The 19,098-nt window shown below is 41.1% G+C and overlaps 1 protein-coding gene across 3 annotated transcripts in view; it reads right to left on the bottom strand.

Moving 5' to 3' along the window:
• afap1l1a (actin filament associated protein 1-like 1a) overlaps nt 1-19,098 on the bottom strand; it is a 206,501-nt gene that overhangs the window by 166,438 nt on the left and 20,965 nt on the right. Inside the window, exon 1 of one of the 3 annotated variants that reach the window (XM_043703825.1) lies at nt 15,915-15,962. The exons of the other annotated variants lie outside the window; for them this stretch is intronic. Coding sequence (XP_043559760.1) covers nt 15,915 — 1 coding nt within the window. The 5' untranslated portion in view covers nt 15,916-15,962. Of the gene's footprint in view, nt 1-15,914; nt 15,963-19,098 lie in introns of those variants that run through there. 3 annotated transcript variants of the gene reach the window in all.

The raw sequence follows: 19,098 nt of genomic DNA, 5'->3' as shown, positions 1-19,098 counted from the left end.
GGCATCAGGGTAACTCCCAGGATATCTGGCACAGAGTTCTAAGAAGTAGTACCAAAAATCACAGACCTTGTACAATGATGGAATGGAATCTTTTCCTATTGATGAATTCAGCTATATTATGGCACTTGCAGTGCGATGTCTGTACAGCCTATTGTGCCATCCATCTATGGGAGGCCAGCTATGCTGCCAAAGCCTACTGCCCGAGTTGAAGCACTGACATAGTCATGGGGAAATGTGATGAAGAAGTGTGATTTGATACAAATTGTATTGGTCGAAGCCTTGACATGTTTTGGATCAAGGGTGTGAGGTAGCCATGCAGATACATGATGGCTCCTTGGACGGAGCCAGTTGCATAATGGTTGACCTCAGCTAGCCATCAGGGTAGGATGGCCGCTCACTCCTTCATGTGGTAGAGCCTGGTCCAGCAATTGGCATAGTTCCAGGACAGTGTTCCAGGACCTCCTCAACCTGCACTGACATTGTGTTTCACTCATCTGGAGGAAATGGCACTGTGGATAAAAGGCTCTGGTCCTTTGCAAGGAGGCACTCTGTAAGGAGGGTCTTGGAATGCCTCCACATGGACCCTTAAAATTGAAAGGTATTCAGATGAATGCAGCACAAGTTATGCCATAAAGAGAGGAGAAGTTTTTAGTGTTATATGAAATTGGATACATTATGCTTCCATCCCTACCTCACCCAAGAATGGCATCACTGCATAGAAGAGCACGTTGACAAATACTTGAAGTTCAAGATTTGAGGAAGTCAGCTCCATGCCTTAGTGTTGCCTGAAATTTTGTATTGTCTTCATGCTTTGTGACCTGTGGTGCCAATTTTAGATAATCTGGGATTACTTTGAAATGGCTATTGTTAATCTGCAGTGACCAATGACAAGATCAAGATTGTTTGTGACTAGGATTTGTATTTCACACGCTTGGTCACTGCAGGTGATTCGCATGCAGGGTACTACAATTAAAGATTACTTCAACCTATACAATTAAAGTATCTGATGAAAACACTTGCCCTTTGAAGGGCCTCTTGTCAGTCAAATGTTTTTCCATTTGCTGTGTGCATTTTGATGAATGTGTAAAGAAATGTACATCCTAGTGGCACCCTGAGCATTTGGTTCAGCCTGGTAATAGAGGACCCCTCACCTTGAATCTCCATATTGCTTTCTTCCTGACATCAGTATCAAGCTTTCAAATGATCCCAACACCACCTAAAATTACATCTTCAGAACTCAACATTACCAGCCTAAGCCCCAGATCTAGAGTTTAGTTGAGCTCACATAGCACTGCACAATCACCCTGTTAAGGCCACAGTTGAGGTGTTTGTTGATAAAACCTCTATGTCTTTTAATCCAGTATCATCTTTACCTCTTCCACGCACACTTACATGTTGACTTCCCCTCCACAATGTTGGTCCCCTCTGCACCTCAATGTAATGCCTTAAATTCCGTTATTTAAGTTTCCCAAATTCCCTAAAACAGCAGTGTCGCCTGATAACCCCTCCCTTGACTCCCATTGAGTAGATTCGAGGGAATGACTGTGACCCCACACATGATTGATTTGGGTGGACAGCCCCAGCTAGATTGTTGACTGACAAACCATGATCGTATGCAGTGAACCTGCAGGACTGACATGGCCCATTTCTGGGATTGTGTTGATACTGACATCTGCACCTTGAATGCCCCAAGAGGGTGACTAACCATCTCCAATCTCTGGACTGAGATTGGTCAATGCCTTTGAATTACTGTACAAGGATTGATTGATGGCAACCCAACTTGACTAGACGGAGTACTACTCACCTTAAATACTGTGACGAGGCCATTTAGTTGAAGCACATATCACTGTATTTGCTCCTTAGGCCATTTGCAGATGGTGCAGGTATGATATTGACATAGCAACATGCTTATCTCCTTGACTAATGACTATTGACAACCAAACATCAATAGCCTGACTTTGTGCTTGCACTAAGTAGCAAGATAACACTGAAATACCATATGTCTTTAAGTTCTGCCTTAGAGGACAAAGTGCAAAATGGCCAGGCAAGGATGCTGTGAACACTGAAGTAGGCACAGAGTGAATGAGTGCTAAGAGAATGTGCAAAAAGCCCTGAGATGCTGCCTAGTGAAATCCAAGAGATATGTGCCTGACGCTGCATATAAAGTTTCACTGCAATGAAAAATGCTGATGTGCTTCAAAGTGCAAGTGGATCGATGATCAGTGCAAGGAGACTTGTCAGATGTCAAGGTCAATGTAGTTGCTGCTCATGGAGCATGCTCTGAAAGGTTAGTCGAAAATGAGGACTGCACGTGCTGGAGATTACTTCCTGATGAAGGGCTTTGGCCCGAAATGTTGATTCTCTTACTCCTCGGATGCTACCTGACCTGCTGTGATTTTCCAGCACCACACTCTCGACCCTGAAATGTTAGTGACTGGTGTCCAAAATGGAGGCTGGAGCAGCAAGCTGTGAACTGGAGTTGCTAAGTAATTGATCTGACTTTCACGTTAAGAATTGTTGCTGTCTAGTTTCTTTCTGGCAGTGGGAGAACAGAAAATCACATTAATGAGGTGATATTAAGTAATAATGCATACAAAAAGGCCTCTCACTGCTTATGAGTGAGAATCTCATTTCACTGTTCAACACTTGGTTAGAAAATGTGTCTTTTACTCTCAAAATTGCAAAGTTTTTCACAGGCCATCTCATATGCTATTTTTTCCAAATTTTCATGGCCCCCATCATCATTGGCTGGGAAGATTGTGCCTTGGTTAATGATCTGATTGGGCAGTCTGGGTTTGTGCACGTGACATTGAGCTTGACCTACTTTGATAAAAGTAAGTTGATGGAGATGGTAAACTTAGATTTTCAGAAGGTCTCTGATAAGGACCCCCACAGGATGTTGGATAACAAAACTGAAAAACGCAGAAGAGGAGGTAATGTACTAGCATGAATCAAGGACTGGATAGCAGACAGAAGACAGAATAGGAATAAATGGGTCATTCTTACACTGGCAGGCTCTGACTAGTGGGATACTGCAAGTATCGGCACTTATCCCCCACTGTACACTATATAGATGAGGTGTGGAACAATTTCCAAATTTGAGGATGCTATAAAAGGTAAGTGGGAATGTGATTTGTAAGGAGGATGTAAAGCTGTTTCAAAAGGATTTGAGTAGGCTCAGTGAGTGGTCAAGAACATGGCAGATGAAATACTGTGTGGAAAGAAAATGTAAGGTGGTCCACTTTGATAGATGTGTGGAGTATTTCTTAAATGGTAAGAGGTTGGAAAGTGCAGAGTGTACAAGGGACACTGGTGTCCTTGTTGATAAATCACTGAAAACCAACATGCAGGTGCAGTGAACAATTTGGAAGATTAATGGATGTTGACATTTGTTGCAAGTGGATTTGAGTACAACTTCACATTTTCTCACATTATACTCCATTTGCTTTCTTACACCTCAACCATATGGTAGCAAGCAGGCCGTCACACCTTGCCCAAGAATGGAAAAAATCTTGCATCTCAAAGTAATACTTACTTCCATCCCCTATGTTTCTTCTGAAAAACCATCAACTACCTCATGACATTGTGTGGAACTGAGTGCAATCCATTACATCCTGCACCATGTTAAACTGTATAATTAAGAGACATTTAATGCCCTCTCCTACGAATGTTCAAGCTCTGGGGAAAATTGATAACCCATGAAGTTTTTGAAACAATATATCCTTCACTCAGTTTATGCATTGGCTGACAGCAACATGGCTAATTTAAGGTATGTTTACCAATGCAGCTTAAAGGGACGTTTCGGCAAAAATGCTGAGGAACATGGTTATTTTGACTGATTGTAGGAATAATAGCTTCTGGCTGGAAGTAATTACCAAGTCTAGGGCAAACAGAGGATATATCTCCCCTATGGACTTAACATCAAACATGCAACCTACTATCTAATGTAGAACTTAACATATGCACATCAGAGTAAGCGTATGATCATGTGCAAGTGGGCAGAAGATGCCTCTGATGGCGCCCAATGAGCTTGTCCTCCCCAAACATCTCTGTCATCATCTTCAAAAAGGGGATCTTTCAAGGATCTACAGAGCACCAAAACAATACCAAATTGGAAACAGACAAAACATTCAAAGTAAATACAATCATCACAAGGCAGTTTTAAAGAATACAACCATCCATCTAATGCCATCCAACAACCAACAATTCCTGTTTATTTTTAAAATGGGAAGTAAAACATAGTTTTCCCTCTTCTAAGGGTTGGACCTACTGCAATATCTGACTCCAATTAAGTAGGATGTTGGGTGAAGTCAGTTACTCACATCTCGTGGAGGAGATTTGGAGTGAGAAATTTTACTAGTCCAAGTTCAGCAGTAGGTTTCCGTGCCATTACTTTACACGGAGATCTCAATACAGCACTAGACAAATATCAAAAATAAGGAAAATCCAGAACATGAAAGGCAAGATGAAAAATATTATCTCGAAGTTCTCTCTTCAGCATTTTACATGCAGACTTGTTGCTATTGACCTACTTTATACAGACAACCAAAACAATAACTTTCCAAGCAGGACTGTTAAAAATTAACATTTTTAAATATAGCCAAGATCTGTCAATATGAAAAGTAAATTTACTGACAATAATCCTGTGGATTTAAGAGATTGGTTCCAATTGCTATTGCATCGTTTGAAAGAAGGTAACAAGATGCTGCATCTCAAGAGAAAGTACATTTGTCAAAAGGAATAGACTATTACTTTCTAACCTGTTGAAATTCCTGAACTAACCAAAACAACAAATGAGAATAATCCAATTAATCCAATATATAACTAGATATATTCTGTTTATATTTGCAATCTACTTATTTACTGACTACACAGTATAAAATCTACTGTGAATCAAATACTTAGAGGTCTCGTGCTGGAAGTCAATGCTGCACAAATACCAGAACAGAAGAGCTCAAAACCATTCCACAATTGGGCCTCAGCCCTCATCTGCATTTTTGGGTCCAATGGCAACCCAGTCTGCAAGAGAATTCAATCGTGGGCCATTGGTCTTCAGGTTAAATTCAGGGAGAAGCGTGGCTTCAGAATAATCAATGGTAGGAAGCTTATCTTTAACACTATAAAGTGGGTAGGAAGTACTGGAGTATTACTCCTTTATTGCAGCATAGAAAGTATTTAAATATCTTTTAAAAATGCAATTAATACATTTAACTGGAGTTAGCAACCACACAGTTGCTGAATAACTTGAAGGGATATTGGCCAGATGTGAGGTACCCCTAAAATAGACCCACATTTTTAACAATGTAAGACTGTTACAGGCAGTTCTATTGTTCCACGGACCACAAGTGAGGTGCTGGGGGACTGGAGGGTGGCTACTGTTGTGCCTTTATTTAACAAAGGCTGTAAGGAGAAGACTGGGAATTATAGACCAGTGAATCTGACATCAGTGGTGGGTAAGTTGGAGGCCATTCTGTGATAGGATTTACATGTGGTGGGAAAGGCAAGGACTGATTAGGGATAGATGGGAAGGTGCCGGTGTTGGACTGGGCTGGACTAGTGTTAGCTAGTGTTTTCAAATAAACCCGTTGGACCATTACCTGGTGTTGTGTGACATTTAATTAGGAATAGTCAGCATGGCTTTGTGATTGAGAAATTTTGTCTCACAAACTTGATTGAGTTTTTTGTTTGAGGATGAGACCAAAACAAAATTGATGGAGGGCAGAGCAGTAAACGTTGTTACATGAACTTTAGTAAAGCTTTTGACAAGGTTCTGCATGGTAGACTAATTTGTAAAGTTAGATCATATGTGATTCAGGGAGGGCTTGCAAATTGGATACAAAATTGACTTGATGGTAGAAGACAGACTGTGGTGGTAGAGGGTTGTTTTTTGGCCTGGAGGCCTGAGACCAACAGCGTTCTACAGGGATTGGTACTGGGCCCACTTTTGTTTGTCATTTATAATAAATGATTTGGAGAAGAATTTAGGAGGCATGATTAGTAAGTTTGCAGAGGACACCAAAATTGGTGGTATAGTTGACAGTGAAGAAGAATACCTCAGATTACAAAGAAATCTTGATTAATTAGACCAACGGGCTGAGGAGTGGCAGATTGAGTTTAATTTGGATAAATGTGAAGTATTGTATTTCGGTAAAATAAACATGGGCAGGACTTGTTCAGTTAATAGCATGGTCCTGGGTAGCATTGTTGAACAGGGAGAACTAAGGGTTCAGGTACATAGTTCTTTGAAAGTTGCATCACAGGTAGACAGGGTGATTAAGGAGGCATTAAGGAGGCAAGTTGGGACGTTATGTTGAGGTTGTACAGGATGTTGGTGAGGCTATTTTTGGAGTGCTATGTACAGTTGTGGTTGCCCTCCTATAGGGAGGATAGTATTAAATTGGAGAGGGTTCAGACAAGATATTTTAGTATATTGCTGAGATGGAGGTTTTGAGTTATAAGGATAGGCTGGGACTTTCTTCATTGGAGTATAGGAGGTTGAGGGGGCCTTAATAGAGGTTTATAGAATCATAAAGGGCATAGATAAGGTGAATAGCAAAGATCTTTGTCTTAGGGTGGAGAAGTTCAAAACTAGGGGACAGATTTTTAAGGTGAGAAGAGAAAGATTTAAAAGGAACCTGAGGGGCAACTTTTTCACACAGTGAGTGGGGGGGGGGGGGGGGGAGGGTTTCATATGTGGAATGAACTGCAAGAGAGCGACGTCAGTGTAGGTACGGTTACAATTTTTAAAAGACATTTGGATAGGTACATGAATAGGAAAGGTTTAAAGGGATATGGGCCAAATGCAGGCAAGTTGGACTAGTTTTAGTTTGGAAAAGTTGTTTGGAATGGATGAGTGGACCAAAAAATATGTTTCCATGTAGTGTGACTCGTGACTCTATTTTCACTCATGTTACACTGGAGGAATATGATCAATATATACAAATAGGTTTGAAATTTCATAGTTCCAAGAAATGTGATCCAGCAAAATGCTTCCATTGGTCATCTGGTTGTTATTTCTCACTAAAACTACTCAATACAGTGAGGGAGAAGTACTACAAGAAAAGATCATTTCTTGATGAATGAGAATTTCCTCCTCGCACTGTTTCCTCTTGGAAACAGTTGTTGTGATGGATTAGAATATAATTCTAATATAACACTCCTGAGTTCTAAGCATGAGTCCCCCTGTGGCTGAGATGAAAACCTTACCTTACTTTGATGGTTGTTCACAGTTATAAATAAAATGTGTTTGGACAATCATGTCCCAATTCCCAGTGGATGAGACCTTAGTACAAAAATGCTTATCGTTTAATACTAACGGGGAACTCTTACTTAATGAAGTCATAACTGGAGAATGGAAATATCATGTTTCTTCAGCTAAAATTTGACTTTTGCGCTTACGATGAAGCATTTTTTTGAGGAAGAGTCAAAGTAATAATGATTTTCATCAGTCCTACACTTTGTACTAGCTGCAATAAGACAAGACTGGAATGCTGGGCATTAAGACGCAGATTTTCATCTATGCACTGAGTACAGAGTTAGTGCTAATAGGACAGCTTGAAAGTTGTTAAGGCAGTACTGTGCGTCACAGACTGCTTCCACAGTAAGAAGGGATATACCTAAATAACTCTATCTTACATTCCAGCTGTGCTCGAAACATTAGCACTGCTTGCGTGGGTTTCCTCTCAGTGCTCCAATTTCAAGGATGTGCAGGTTAGGTGAATTGACCAAAGTGTTCAGGGATGTGCAGACTATGGGGATTAGCCATAGGAAATGCAGGGATACAGGGAATGGGTGGGGAATTGGTCTGGGTGGAATGCTCTTCAGAGAGTTGGTGTGGATTTGATGGGCCATACCCAAAATTAAAGATGGTGGTAGGCTAGGTGAGGGGGAAGGAGAGGAGAGGAGAGAGTGTGGTCTGAAGTGGAGTTGGGTGGGCGGGCTCTCGGGCTGCCCTGACCATTTCCACTTTGGTGGCCGGGCTCCAAATGCTCTCTGTGCCTCAGCCCTCATCCCTGGCAAGTCCACATTTGATATGTGGGAGTTGTTTAAAGACCTGCTGATCAGAGTTCAGGACCGGTATGTTCTAGTAAGGAGGAAGGACAAGGATGGCAAGGTAAGGAACTCTTGGATAATGAAGGAGGTTATGAATTTAGTCAAAAAGCAAGCAAATACAAAACAATCTCAGTTATCCAAATGTCAATTATCCAAATTTCAGATTATCTGAACAAAATCTCAAGGTCCTGTAAAAACGTTATCCGAATAAAATACTCCCCGCCCATTTTGTTCAGATAATCGAGGTTATTCTGAATAAGATTCAGGACGCTAAAATCAGATAGAACCCCTGAGGAATATAAAAAAAGCAGAAAAGAACTCAACAAGGTATTAGGAGAGAAGAAGGGGCCATGATATCCCCTTGACTAGTAAAGTGAAAGAGAATCCCATGGCATTCTATACACAAATTAGAAGCAAGAGGATAACTTGGCAGAAGGTAGGACCACTCAAGGATAAAGGAGGGAACTTGTGCTTGGAGGCAGAAGATGTGGGCAAGATCCTAAAAATGTACTTTGTGTTGATATTCAACCAGGAGAAGGATATAGGGGATAATGAGATTAATGTGGAGCACGCTAATATGCTCGGACATGTTGAGATCAAGAAAGAAGTGGTGTTGGGTCTTTTGAAGAGCATTAAGGTGGATAGGTCTCCAGGGCCCAATGGTTATTGAGAGAGGCAAGAGAGGAGATTGCTGGGGCCTTGAACAAAATCTTTGTATTTTTGCTAGCCAATTAACAGGTCCCAGAGTACTGGCGAATAGCTAATATTGTTCCTCTGTTGAAGGAGGGAAACAGGGATAATTCAGGAAACTGTAGACTGGAGAGACTCACATTAGTGGTTGCGAAGCTACTAGAGAGGATTCTTAGGGATAGGATTTATGTGCATTTAGAAAAGCATGACCTAATTAAAGACAGTCAGCATAGCTTTGTGCAGGACAGGTCTTGTCTTTCTAACTTGATTGAATTTTTCGAGGAGCTGATGAAGGTGATCAATGTAGGTAGAACAGTGGATGTTGTCTACATGGATTTTACTGAGACTCTTGACAAGTTTCTCATGGTAGGCTCAGCCAGAAGTTTAAGATGCATGGGATTCAGAGTGACTTGGCTACTTGGAGTCAGAATTGGCTTGCCCACATAAGACAGAGGGTAGTCGTGGAAGGATGTTTTTCAGGTTGGAGGTCCATGTCTAATAGTGTTCCGTTGGGATCCACACTGGGACTGCTGTGATACACAAAAGTGACTTGGATGAAAACATAGATGGGCGGTTTAGAGATGATACAAAGATTGGTGGAGCTGTGAATAGGTGTAGAAGGTTGTCAATGTATACAGTGGGATATAGATCAGTTGCGGATATGGGCAGAAAAACGGTAGAGAGAGTTTAATCCAGGTAAGTGGGAGGTGCTGCACTTTGGGAAATTAAATGTTGAGGAGAAGTACACAGTTAATGGCAGGATCCTGAACAGCTTTGATGTACAGAGGGATCTTGGGGTTCAAGTCCATAGCTCTCTGAAAGTGGTCATACAAGTAGATAGGGTGGTAAAGGTGGTGTATGCATGCTTGCCTTTATCATCATTTGGGGAATTGAATATGAAAGGTACCACCAGATCTGATGAATGTATCCAGCTCATTCCTTATTTTTGTTAACACGGTGGCACAGTGGTTAGAACTGCTGCCTCACAGCGCCAGAGACCCGGGTTCAATTCCCACCCCAGGCGGCTGACTGTGTGGAGTTTGCACATTCTCCCCGTGTCTGCATGGGTTTCCTCCGGGTGCTCCGGTTTCCTCCCACAGTCCAAAAATGTGCAGGTTAGGTGAATTGGCCATGCTAATTTGCTTGTAGTGTTAGGTGAAGGGGTAAATGTAGGGGAATGGGTCTGGGTGGGTTGCGCTTCGGCGGGTCAGTGTGGACTTGTTGGGCCGAAGAGTCTACTTAGTGTGGAAACAATCTAATCTTATTGTGCACCTATAATCCCTTCCTTTTGTCGTTCCTGCTAATGGTACACAATTGAAGGGGAAAAAAAGAAATATATAACACTAAATCATTTCTTCAGGATGTTTCAAAGCACTTTATGGTCAATAAATTATTGTTAAAGTACAGCCACTGTTGTATAGTAAACCTAAACCAGCAAAGCCACCCAAATAATAATAGAGATATAAAAAAAATCAGTCAACCTATTTTTGGTGAGGGTTATTGATAAGGAACATGGGCTAGGTCACCAAGAAACATCCTTACTCTTATAGAGACATAGTGTTGTGCAGAACAAAAACAGATCCTTCAGTCCAACTCATCTACACAGACCGAGGCAGCACAGTGATTCAGTGATTAATACTGCTGTCTTACAGCTCCAGGGACCCAGGTTCAATTCCAGCTTCAGGTGATTGTCTGCGTGGAGTTTGCATGTTCTCCCCAGTGTCTGTGTGTTTCCTCCGGGTGCTCTGGTTTCTACCCAAATCCAAAAGATGTGCACGTTAGGTAAATTGGCCATGCTAAATGGAGTATAATGTTCAGGGATGTTAGGTTAGAAACATTTACCTCTGATTAATGCAGAGTAATAGGGTAGGGAAATGGGTCTGGGTGGGTTACTCTTCGGAGGGTCAGTGTGGACTTGTTGGGCTAAAGGGCCTGTTTCCACACTGTGGGGATTGTATGATTCTACGACATTCTAAATTAAATCTAGCTCCATTTGCCAGCATTGGCCCATATCCTTCTAACTACCACCTCAAACACTTCCTCTGGCAGCTTATTCCATACACATACTTGTGTAAAAGCATTTCCCCTTAGGTCCCTTTTAATTTTTTCCCCCTCTCACCTTAGACTTATGCCCCCTGATTTTGGATTCCCCTGCCCTAGGAAAATGGTCTTGGCTATTTATCCTATCCATGATCCTCATGATTTTATAAACCTCTACAAGGTTACCTCTCAGCTTCCGATGTTCCAGGGAAAATAGCCTCAGCCTATTCAACCTCTCCCTGTAGCTCAAACCCCCCAACACTGGCAACATGCTTGTAAATTTTTTCTGAACCCTGGATGTAGGTTTGCTCACTGAGCTGGAAGGTTAATTTTCCGACGTTTCATCACCATACTAGGTAACATCTTCAGTGAGCCTCCAGATGAAGCACCTGTTATGATCTGCTTTCTATTTATATGTTTGGGTTTCTTTGGGTTAGTGATGTCATTTCCTGTTCTTTTTCTCAGTGGGTAGTAAATGGGGTCCAAGTCAATGTGTTTGTTGATAGAATTCCGGTTGGAATGCCATGCTTCTAGGAATTCTTGAGAGTGTCTCTGTTTGGCTTGTCCTAGGATGGGTGTGTTGTCCCAGTTGAACTGGTGTGCTTCCTTACATACAGATAAGGAAGAACACCGTATCCAGCCTAGGACAAGCCAAACAGAGACATGCACAAGAATTCCTAGAAGCATGGTATTCCAACCAGAAGTCTATCAACAAACACACTGACTTGGACCCCATTTACCACCCCTGAGAAAAAGAACAGGAAATGACATCACCATACCAAAGAAACCCAAACATATAAATAGAAAGCAGGAATCATCAGCAGTGCTTTGTCCGGAGGCCCACTGAAGATATTACCTAGTATGGTGATGAAACGTCAGGAAATGAATCTTCCAAACCTACATCCAGAGCCTCAACCAGAGTTACAAATCTTCTCAAAACTCATTTCTGAACCCTTTCAAATTTAACAAATGTTCCCACAGCAGGGTTCTAAAAGTGGTCTAACCAATCTCCTGTATAGCCACAACATGACCTCCCAACTCCTATACACAATGCACTAACCAACGAAGGCAAGCATGCCAAATGCCTTCTTCACCACCCTGTCAACCTATGACTCAATTTTCAAGGAACTATGAATCTGTACTCCAAGGTCGCTTTGTTCAGCAACATTCCTTGTCTCAATGATGGTGGGAATCCTTATGCGATGCTTTCAAATTTCAAATAAAAATTGAAAGCAAACAATATTTCAGCCACTGAAAACAAAACTATAAAGCAGTCATTCTAAAAGCAATGTTATTAATTGTTATATTAATAATTGTTGTAAACTGCAGACAAATCAAATATAAAGTGCTATTATGCAAAGATCACATGAATAAATACATGAACTGAAGCTATAAAAGTCAGAGCAGCTATTCAAAATTAATCAGTGTACTCAGTTTACATAATAAAACATGAATTGATCATTCAAACATACCAAAATTCCACAGATTTTCAAACAGCCAGGACATATTTGTAAGTAAAAGGCAAATAAACCAGTTCAGTAATAAATATGGAGACCAACTAAGTGTTCCCAGGTCAGTGAAAGGATACCAGTAATTAAATATCATTTGGATATTAAAAACAGAAATTGCTGGAAAAGCCGAGCAGGTCTATAGGGAGCATCTATAGGGAGAAAGCAGAGTTGAGGAAGAGAACTGAGTAAGGGTCACGTTAATACTGATTTCTCTCCACAGATGCTGCCAGACCTGCTGAGCTTTTCCAACAATCTTTGTTTCTGATGTCCAGTTTCCACAGTTCTTCCAGTTTTTATTATTTGCATAACATAATTGAAAGTAATCTTCAGTAATGGAAAATTCAAATCCATCCAATGATAAATTTCTCAAGTTGTTTTCAGTTACCAAAACAGACCCATATTTCCAATTTGTACTTGCCTATGCCTTGAAGTAGATAATCATGTTTGCAGACTAAAGCAACAAATAGCATTACCAATAAAATAATAGGGAAACATCTTGTGAAATGCCTTGTAGCAACTTTGCATGGGTTGATATGAAGACCAAAGAGGATAATGCATGATAGAAAACATGGGTGAGTCAATGTTGTAGTGGCCTTGTCACTGGCCTAATAATCCAGAGACTCAAGGTAAATCTCTGTGGATGTGGATGCCACACCATAGAAACCCTACAGTGCAGAAAGGGACCATTCAGCCCATCTAATCTGCACTAACCCTCCAAAGAAAATCCCACCCAAACCAAACTCCCACACCCTATCCCGTAATCCTGCATATACCATGTTTAATCCACATAGCCCGCAATCCCTAAAAACCATGGACAATTTAGCATGGCCAACCCACCTAACCTGCTCATATTTGAACTGTGGGAGGATTCTGGAGCACCTGGAGTAAATCTATACAGACACTGGGAGAATGTGCAAACTGCACATAGGCAGTCACCCAAGACTGGAATCGAATCCCGTAGATTAATAACCCTCTGGATGAAAATGTTCCTTCTCAGTTCACTTTTGAACCTGCTTCCTTTCATCTTGAGGCTATGCCCTCTTATCCTAATTTCACCTGCCAATGGAAACATCCTATCTATTTCTATATTATCGATTCCCTTCATAATTTTATATGTTTCTATAAGACTCCCCCCCCCCCCCCCCCCCCACCCATTCTTCTGAATTCCGATAAATATAATCCCAATCTACTCAGTATCTCCTCATAAGCCAACTCCCTCAACTCCGGAATCAACCGAGTGAACCTGCCCTGCATCCCTTCCAGTGCCAGTATATCCTTTCTTAAGTAAGGAGACCAAATCTGCGTACAGTGCTCTAGGTGTGGCCTTGCCAGCACCTTGTACAGCTGTAACATTATTTCTCTGCTTTTAAACTGAACCCTTTTAGCAATGAAGGACAAAATTCCATTTGCCTTCCTAATTACTTGTTGTACCTGCCAACCAACTTTCTGCGATTCATGCACAAGGACACCCAGGTCCCTCTGCAAATCAACATGCTGCAAGTTTTTAACCATTCAAGTAATAATCTATTTTGCTGCTACTCCTACCAAAATGTATGACTTCACATTTACTAACATTGTATTCCATCTGCCAGATCTTTGCCCAGTCACTCAATGTATCTACGTTCCTCTACAAAGCTTCACAGTCCTCTGCACACTTTGCTCTGCTACTCATCTTAATGTCATCGGCAAACTTTGGCACTGTACATGTGGTCATCAACTCCAAATCACCTATATAAATTGTAAATAATTGTGGTCCCAACACCGATCCCTGAGGCAACAACTAGTGACTGATAGCCAGCCAGAATAGCATTCATTTATCCCCACTCTTTGCTACCTGTCAATCAACCAATCCTCTATCCATGCTAATACTCTATCCCTAACACCATGCATCCACCTCATGTGTGGCATCTTGTCAAAGGCCTTTTGGAAATCTAGGTACACCACATCCACTGGGTCCTCATTGTCCACCTTGCTCGAAATGTCTTCATAGAATTCCAAAAGATTTGTGAAGCATGGACTGCCCTTCATGAACCCATGCTGTGTCTGTACAATTGGACAATATCTTTCGAGATGTGCTGCTATTTCTTCCTTGATAATAGATTCAAGCATCTTCCCCACTACAGAGGGTTAAGCTCACTTGTCTATAATTCCCCATCTTTTGTCTACTTCCCTTTTTAAACAGAGGCATCACATTTGCTATTTTCCAATCTGCTGGAACTGCCCCAGAGTCGAGCAAATTTTGGAAAATTACCACTAGTCCACATGCTACTTCTCCCACCATCTCTTTTAGTATCCTGGGATGCATTCCATCAGGGCCAGGAGACATATCTATTCTTAGCTCCATTAGCTTACCCAACACTAAACTCTTCTGTAAATATAATTGTTTCCAGGTCCTCACCTATCTTAGTCTCGTTACTTACTGGCATGTTATTAGTATCCTCCACTGTGAAGACCGATGCAAAGTACCTGTTCAATGCCTCAGCCATTTCATCATATCCCATAACTAACTGTCCCTCCTCATCCTTTAAAGGACCAACAGTTACTTTAGCCACTCTTCTTTGTTTTATATTTTATAGAAACTTTCGCTATCTGTCTTTATATTTTGTACTAGTTTTTTCTCATACTGTATCTTACTTTGCTTTATAGCTCTTTTTGTAGTTTTCTGCTGACCTTTAAAGTTTTCCAATCTTCTGGATTCCTGCTGTTTTTGCCCACTTTGTATGTCTTCTCTTTCACATTGATAGCCTGCCTTATTTCGTTAGACACCCATGGCAGATTACCCCTCCTCTTCCAGTCCAGCCTTCTCACCTGGAAATACTTTTGCTGAGTACTTTGAAAAATTTATTTGAAGGTCCTCTACTGCCCGTCAACTGTCCCACCATAAAGTCTCTGTTTCCCATCTACTTTAGCAAGGTCCTCCCTCATTCTATCATAGTCCCCCTTATTCAAGCAGAGAGACAAAGGCATTCTAAAAATTAGGTATTACCTTAGTGAAGCTACAAAACAGGACTTTGCATGCAAAACTGCAAAAGTATCATGTAATAGACAGAGCTGAGTGATCCCACAACTAATAGATCTGATATAAACTCTGCAATCTTGACACATCCAGATATGAAGGTTGGTGGGACAATTAAACAGTTAGCTGTAGAAGGTGGCACTAGAAATATCCTCATTTTCAATGTTAGAGGAGCCTGGCATATCAGTTCAAAGATCAAGCTTGATGCATTTACAAACATATTCAGCAAAAAATACCTAATGCACTACCATTGTGACCTCCTCCCGAATTCCCCAGCATCTCAGATGCCAGTATTTGTCAAATTCGATTCACTCTATGAAGTAGTGTCTGAAGGCACTGGAAACTGCAAAGACTATGGACCTTGCCAACATTCTGGCAATAGTGCTTAAGACCTTGCTCCAGACTAGCCATGCACAGGCAAATTGCACGAATATAGTTACAGCACTAGCACCTATCTGACAATGTGAAAGGTTATCCAGGTACTTCCTATAAACAAAAACCAAGACAAATCCAACCTGGCCAGTCACTGTCTTATCAATCTCCTCTCAGTCAACAGTAAAATGTGATGGAAGGTGCCATCATTGGTTCTAACAAATGTCACTTACTTGATAATAACCTGCTCACTTGTGAACAATTTGGATTCTGCCAGGCTCTTTTGGCTCCTTGTTACAGATTTAGAACAAAAATGATGAACTCCAGAGGTAAGGTGAGGCAACAAGGCAGCAGCCTACCCTGGAAGATGAAGAAATTTGAATTCAACAAAATCTGAAACAAACAGCTGGCCTAGTGGCAACAATGTGACTACATCCACTGCTGAGTGTTGCAAAATTCCATCTGGTTCACTAATATCCTAGGGAGGGAAATCTGGAGTCCTTATCTGGTCTGGCCTACACTTGATTCTACTCACATCGCAATGTGGTTAACTCTTGACTACTCTCTGGGCAATTAGGGGTGGGCAATAAATGCTAACCTAGCCAGTGGCACCCTCATCACAAAAATGAATAAATGAAATTGACAGTGTATGACATTAAGGAACTTGAGCAAAGTTGGAATCAATGGAAATCAGGGCAGAAAACACTGCTGGTCAGAGTCATATCTTACATAAAGGAAAACTGTAGTGGTTAGAGATCATTCATGTCAGGACATGACTGCAGGAATACCTCAGGGTAATGTCCAAGACCTTATCATCTTCTGTTACTTCATCAATTACAGTGTAGAGAAGATAAGGTCAGTAAGTGAGGATGTTCACTGATGCAACTTTTAGCACTATTCATGGCTCCTCAGATACTGAAGTAGTCTGTGTCCAAATGCACCCGGAACAATATTTAGGCTCCAGCTGTTAAATTGCAAGTAACATACTCCTTTCTTGGCACTCTTTTGTGGTACAATCACCAATGACAGAATCCAGTAATCATCCACTGACACTAAATGACACTGCTATTGAATCCCACATTCTCAAATGCACTAGGGTGCCGCTGAATAGGAACTAGACCAGCCATGTAAATACTATAACTCCAGGAGCAGCTCAGAGACTGGGGATTTTCTTGTGAGTATTGGACCTCCTGACACAATGTCTAAACACCATCTTTGAGGCACAAGTCTGGAGTTTAACAGAATACTCTCCACTTACCAAGATGAGTGCAGTTCCAGTAAGATTCCAGAAGCTCAGACCACCCAGGACAAAATAGCTCATTTGATTGATGCCACACCTAACATCTTCGAAGTTCATTCTCTCTATTGCCATTGTACAAAGGCAGCAGTGTATACCTTCAGAAAAAGTGCATTACAACAACTGACCTTAGGCTCCCGAGACAATACCTTCCAAACCTATGACCTCTTCTATCTTGAAAGACAAGATAACAGGCACAATTGAATACCACAATCCAAACATTTGCCTCAGAGCCGCAAACCATTCAGACATGAGATTATACTGCTGCTTGGATAATATCTTGGAACTCCCTTCTTAACAGTCATGTGTAATGCTGCACAAAGTATACTGCAGCAGTTCAAGAAGACAGCTCACTACCACCTTGGCAAGGTAATTATTAATGGACAATAAATGCTGGTATGGCCAGCAAAACTCACATCTTGTGAATAAATAAAAAAGGGTAAATAACAACACATTCTGAAGCTGTACCTATAACATTGAACTACATTAAGTGACCACATTGTTCAGCTGTTTTATTGTAAATGATAGGAAATCATTTCTCATAAGTCAATTTTTTTTCCATCATACAATCTATAATGGCTCAGAAATTCTATCAAACACTTTACAAATGGATTTTATCTTTTGTCAGAATAAAAGTACAGAGTCAATCAACATGTAGCATCGTTGACCTGATGTGAAAGATGCACTTCTATAAAGGCTTCCATTTGTTTTCAAGGTGAAACCTGCTTTGAGTGTAAAGAAATATCTAATTTCTGCCTGAAAATTGATTTTCAAAGGAAGGCGATATTCCAGAAATACTGTTGAAGTGATGAGAATTACAGGATTCCGAAAGTAACGCTTGGACCACCATGATTCAAACGTATCTATGGAAGCAGAATTTTGAAATACTTCTGTAATATCTCAATGCCTCTTGAGACACTGTAAATTTAGCAAGGCTTCTGGAGTTCACTTGTTAAATAACAGGTTTACTTTTCTATTCTTGGCCAACTGTGTGGCTTGGCAATCAGGTTTCTAATGGAACAGAGTGTGAGAAGGGGTGGTGATCAAGAAAAGATAAACAACTAGTTGTTTTGAGAGTTCAAATTTCGGTTTGGACATTCCTGAAATTCAGACAGTTCCAAACAGACATTACCGTGAAATATATTCATTGTGTAAGACAACAATCACAGTGGACAACCTTTTTGATCTACTGGGAAAGAGGAAAGTTTCACAAACAACTTGCATGTTACCAAAATTAGAATTTCCTTTTCCATTTGATGTAAAAGAAGTACTAATAGTGTTTTGCACAGGTATTCTGGGGTCTATAACATGGCTGTGATGCTTAACCATTCATTGGACTTATCCTTTTAAAATTTGTCTTTAAATGTTTTCACTTCTGATCCAGTTAATCACAACCACATTTAACTTCACTATTATAGTTTTGGAGGATCTGCGTTCAGATGAAATATTAAACTAAGTTCAGGTTTTTTTCCCAACATCCTGTGTTGTTATTCAACAAGTAGGGAAGTCTCCTTAAAGCCTGCTTGACTCTGCGCCCATTATTAATTCTATGAGAATTAAAACTATGAGAAAACTTTGAAAGCAAAGAATTGCAAATGTTGGAAATCTGAAATGCAGGCAGGGTGGCACTGTGGCTCAGTGGTTAGCACTGCTGCCACACAGCATCAGGGGCAGAGGTTTGATTCCAATCTTGGGTGATGATCTGTGTGCAGTTTGCACATGTTTCCAGTGTCTGAGTAGGTTTCCACCCTATGCTTTGGTTTCCTCCCACAATCCAAAGATATGCAGGTTAGTGGATAGGCCATGCTAAATTGCCCATAGCGTTCAGGGATGTGCTGGCTGGGTGGATTAGGTAAATGTGAGGTTACAGGGATAGGGTTGGGGGTGGAGGCTGGGTCTGTGTGGGATGCTCTTTGATGGGCCAAATGGCTTCTTAGCATCATGTTTTCAGATGATAAAGTGTGGCGCTGGAAAACGCACAGCAGGACAGGCAGCATCTGAAGAGCAACAGCGTCAACGTTTCAGTCAGGACCCTTCACGTTTCAGATAGGCAACCCTTCAAGACAACAGTCAGTGATTGAAATGCCACCTCCGTTTAAATCACCATAGATCTTGCCAGA

The sequence above is a fragment of the Chiloscyllium plagiosum genome, chromosome 14, assembly GCF_004010195.1.
Source record: "Chiloscyllium plagiosum isolate BGI_BamShark_2017 chromosome 14, ASM401019v2, whole genome shotgun sequence".
Lineage (NCBI taxonomy): Eukaryota > Metazoa > Chordata > Chondrichthyes > Orectolobiformes > Hemiscylliidae > Chiloscyllium > Chiloscyllium plagiosum.
The sequence above is the reverse complement of the archived record's forward strand: the minus strand, read 5'-3'. Positions and strand labels throughout refer to the sequence as shown.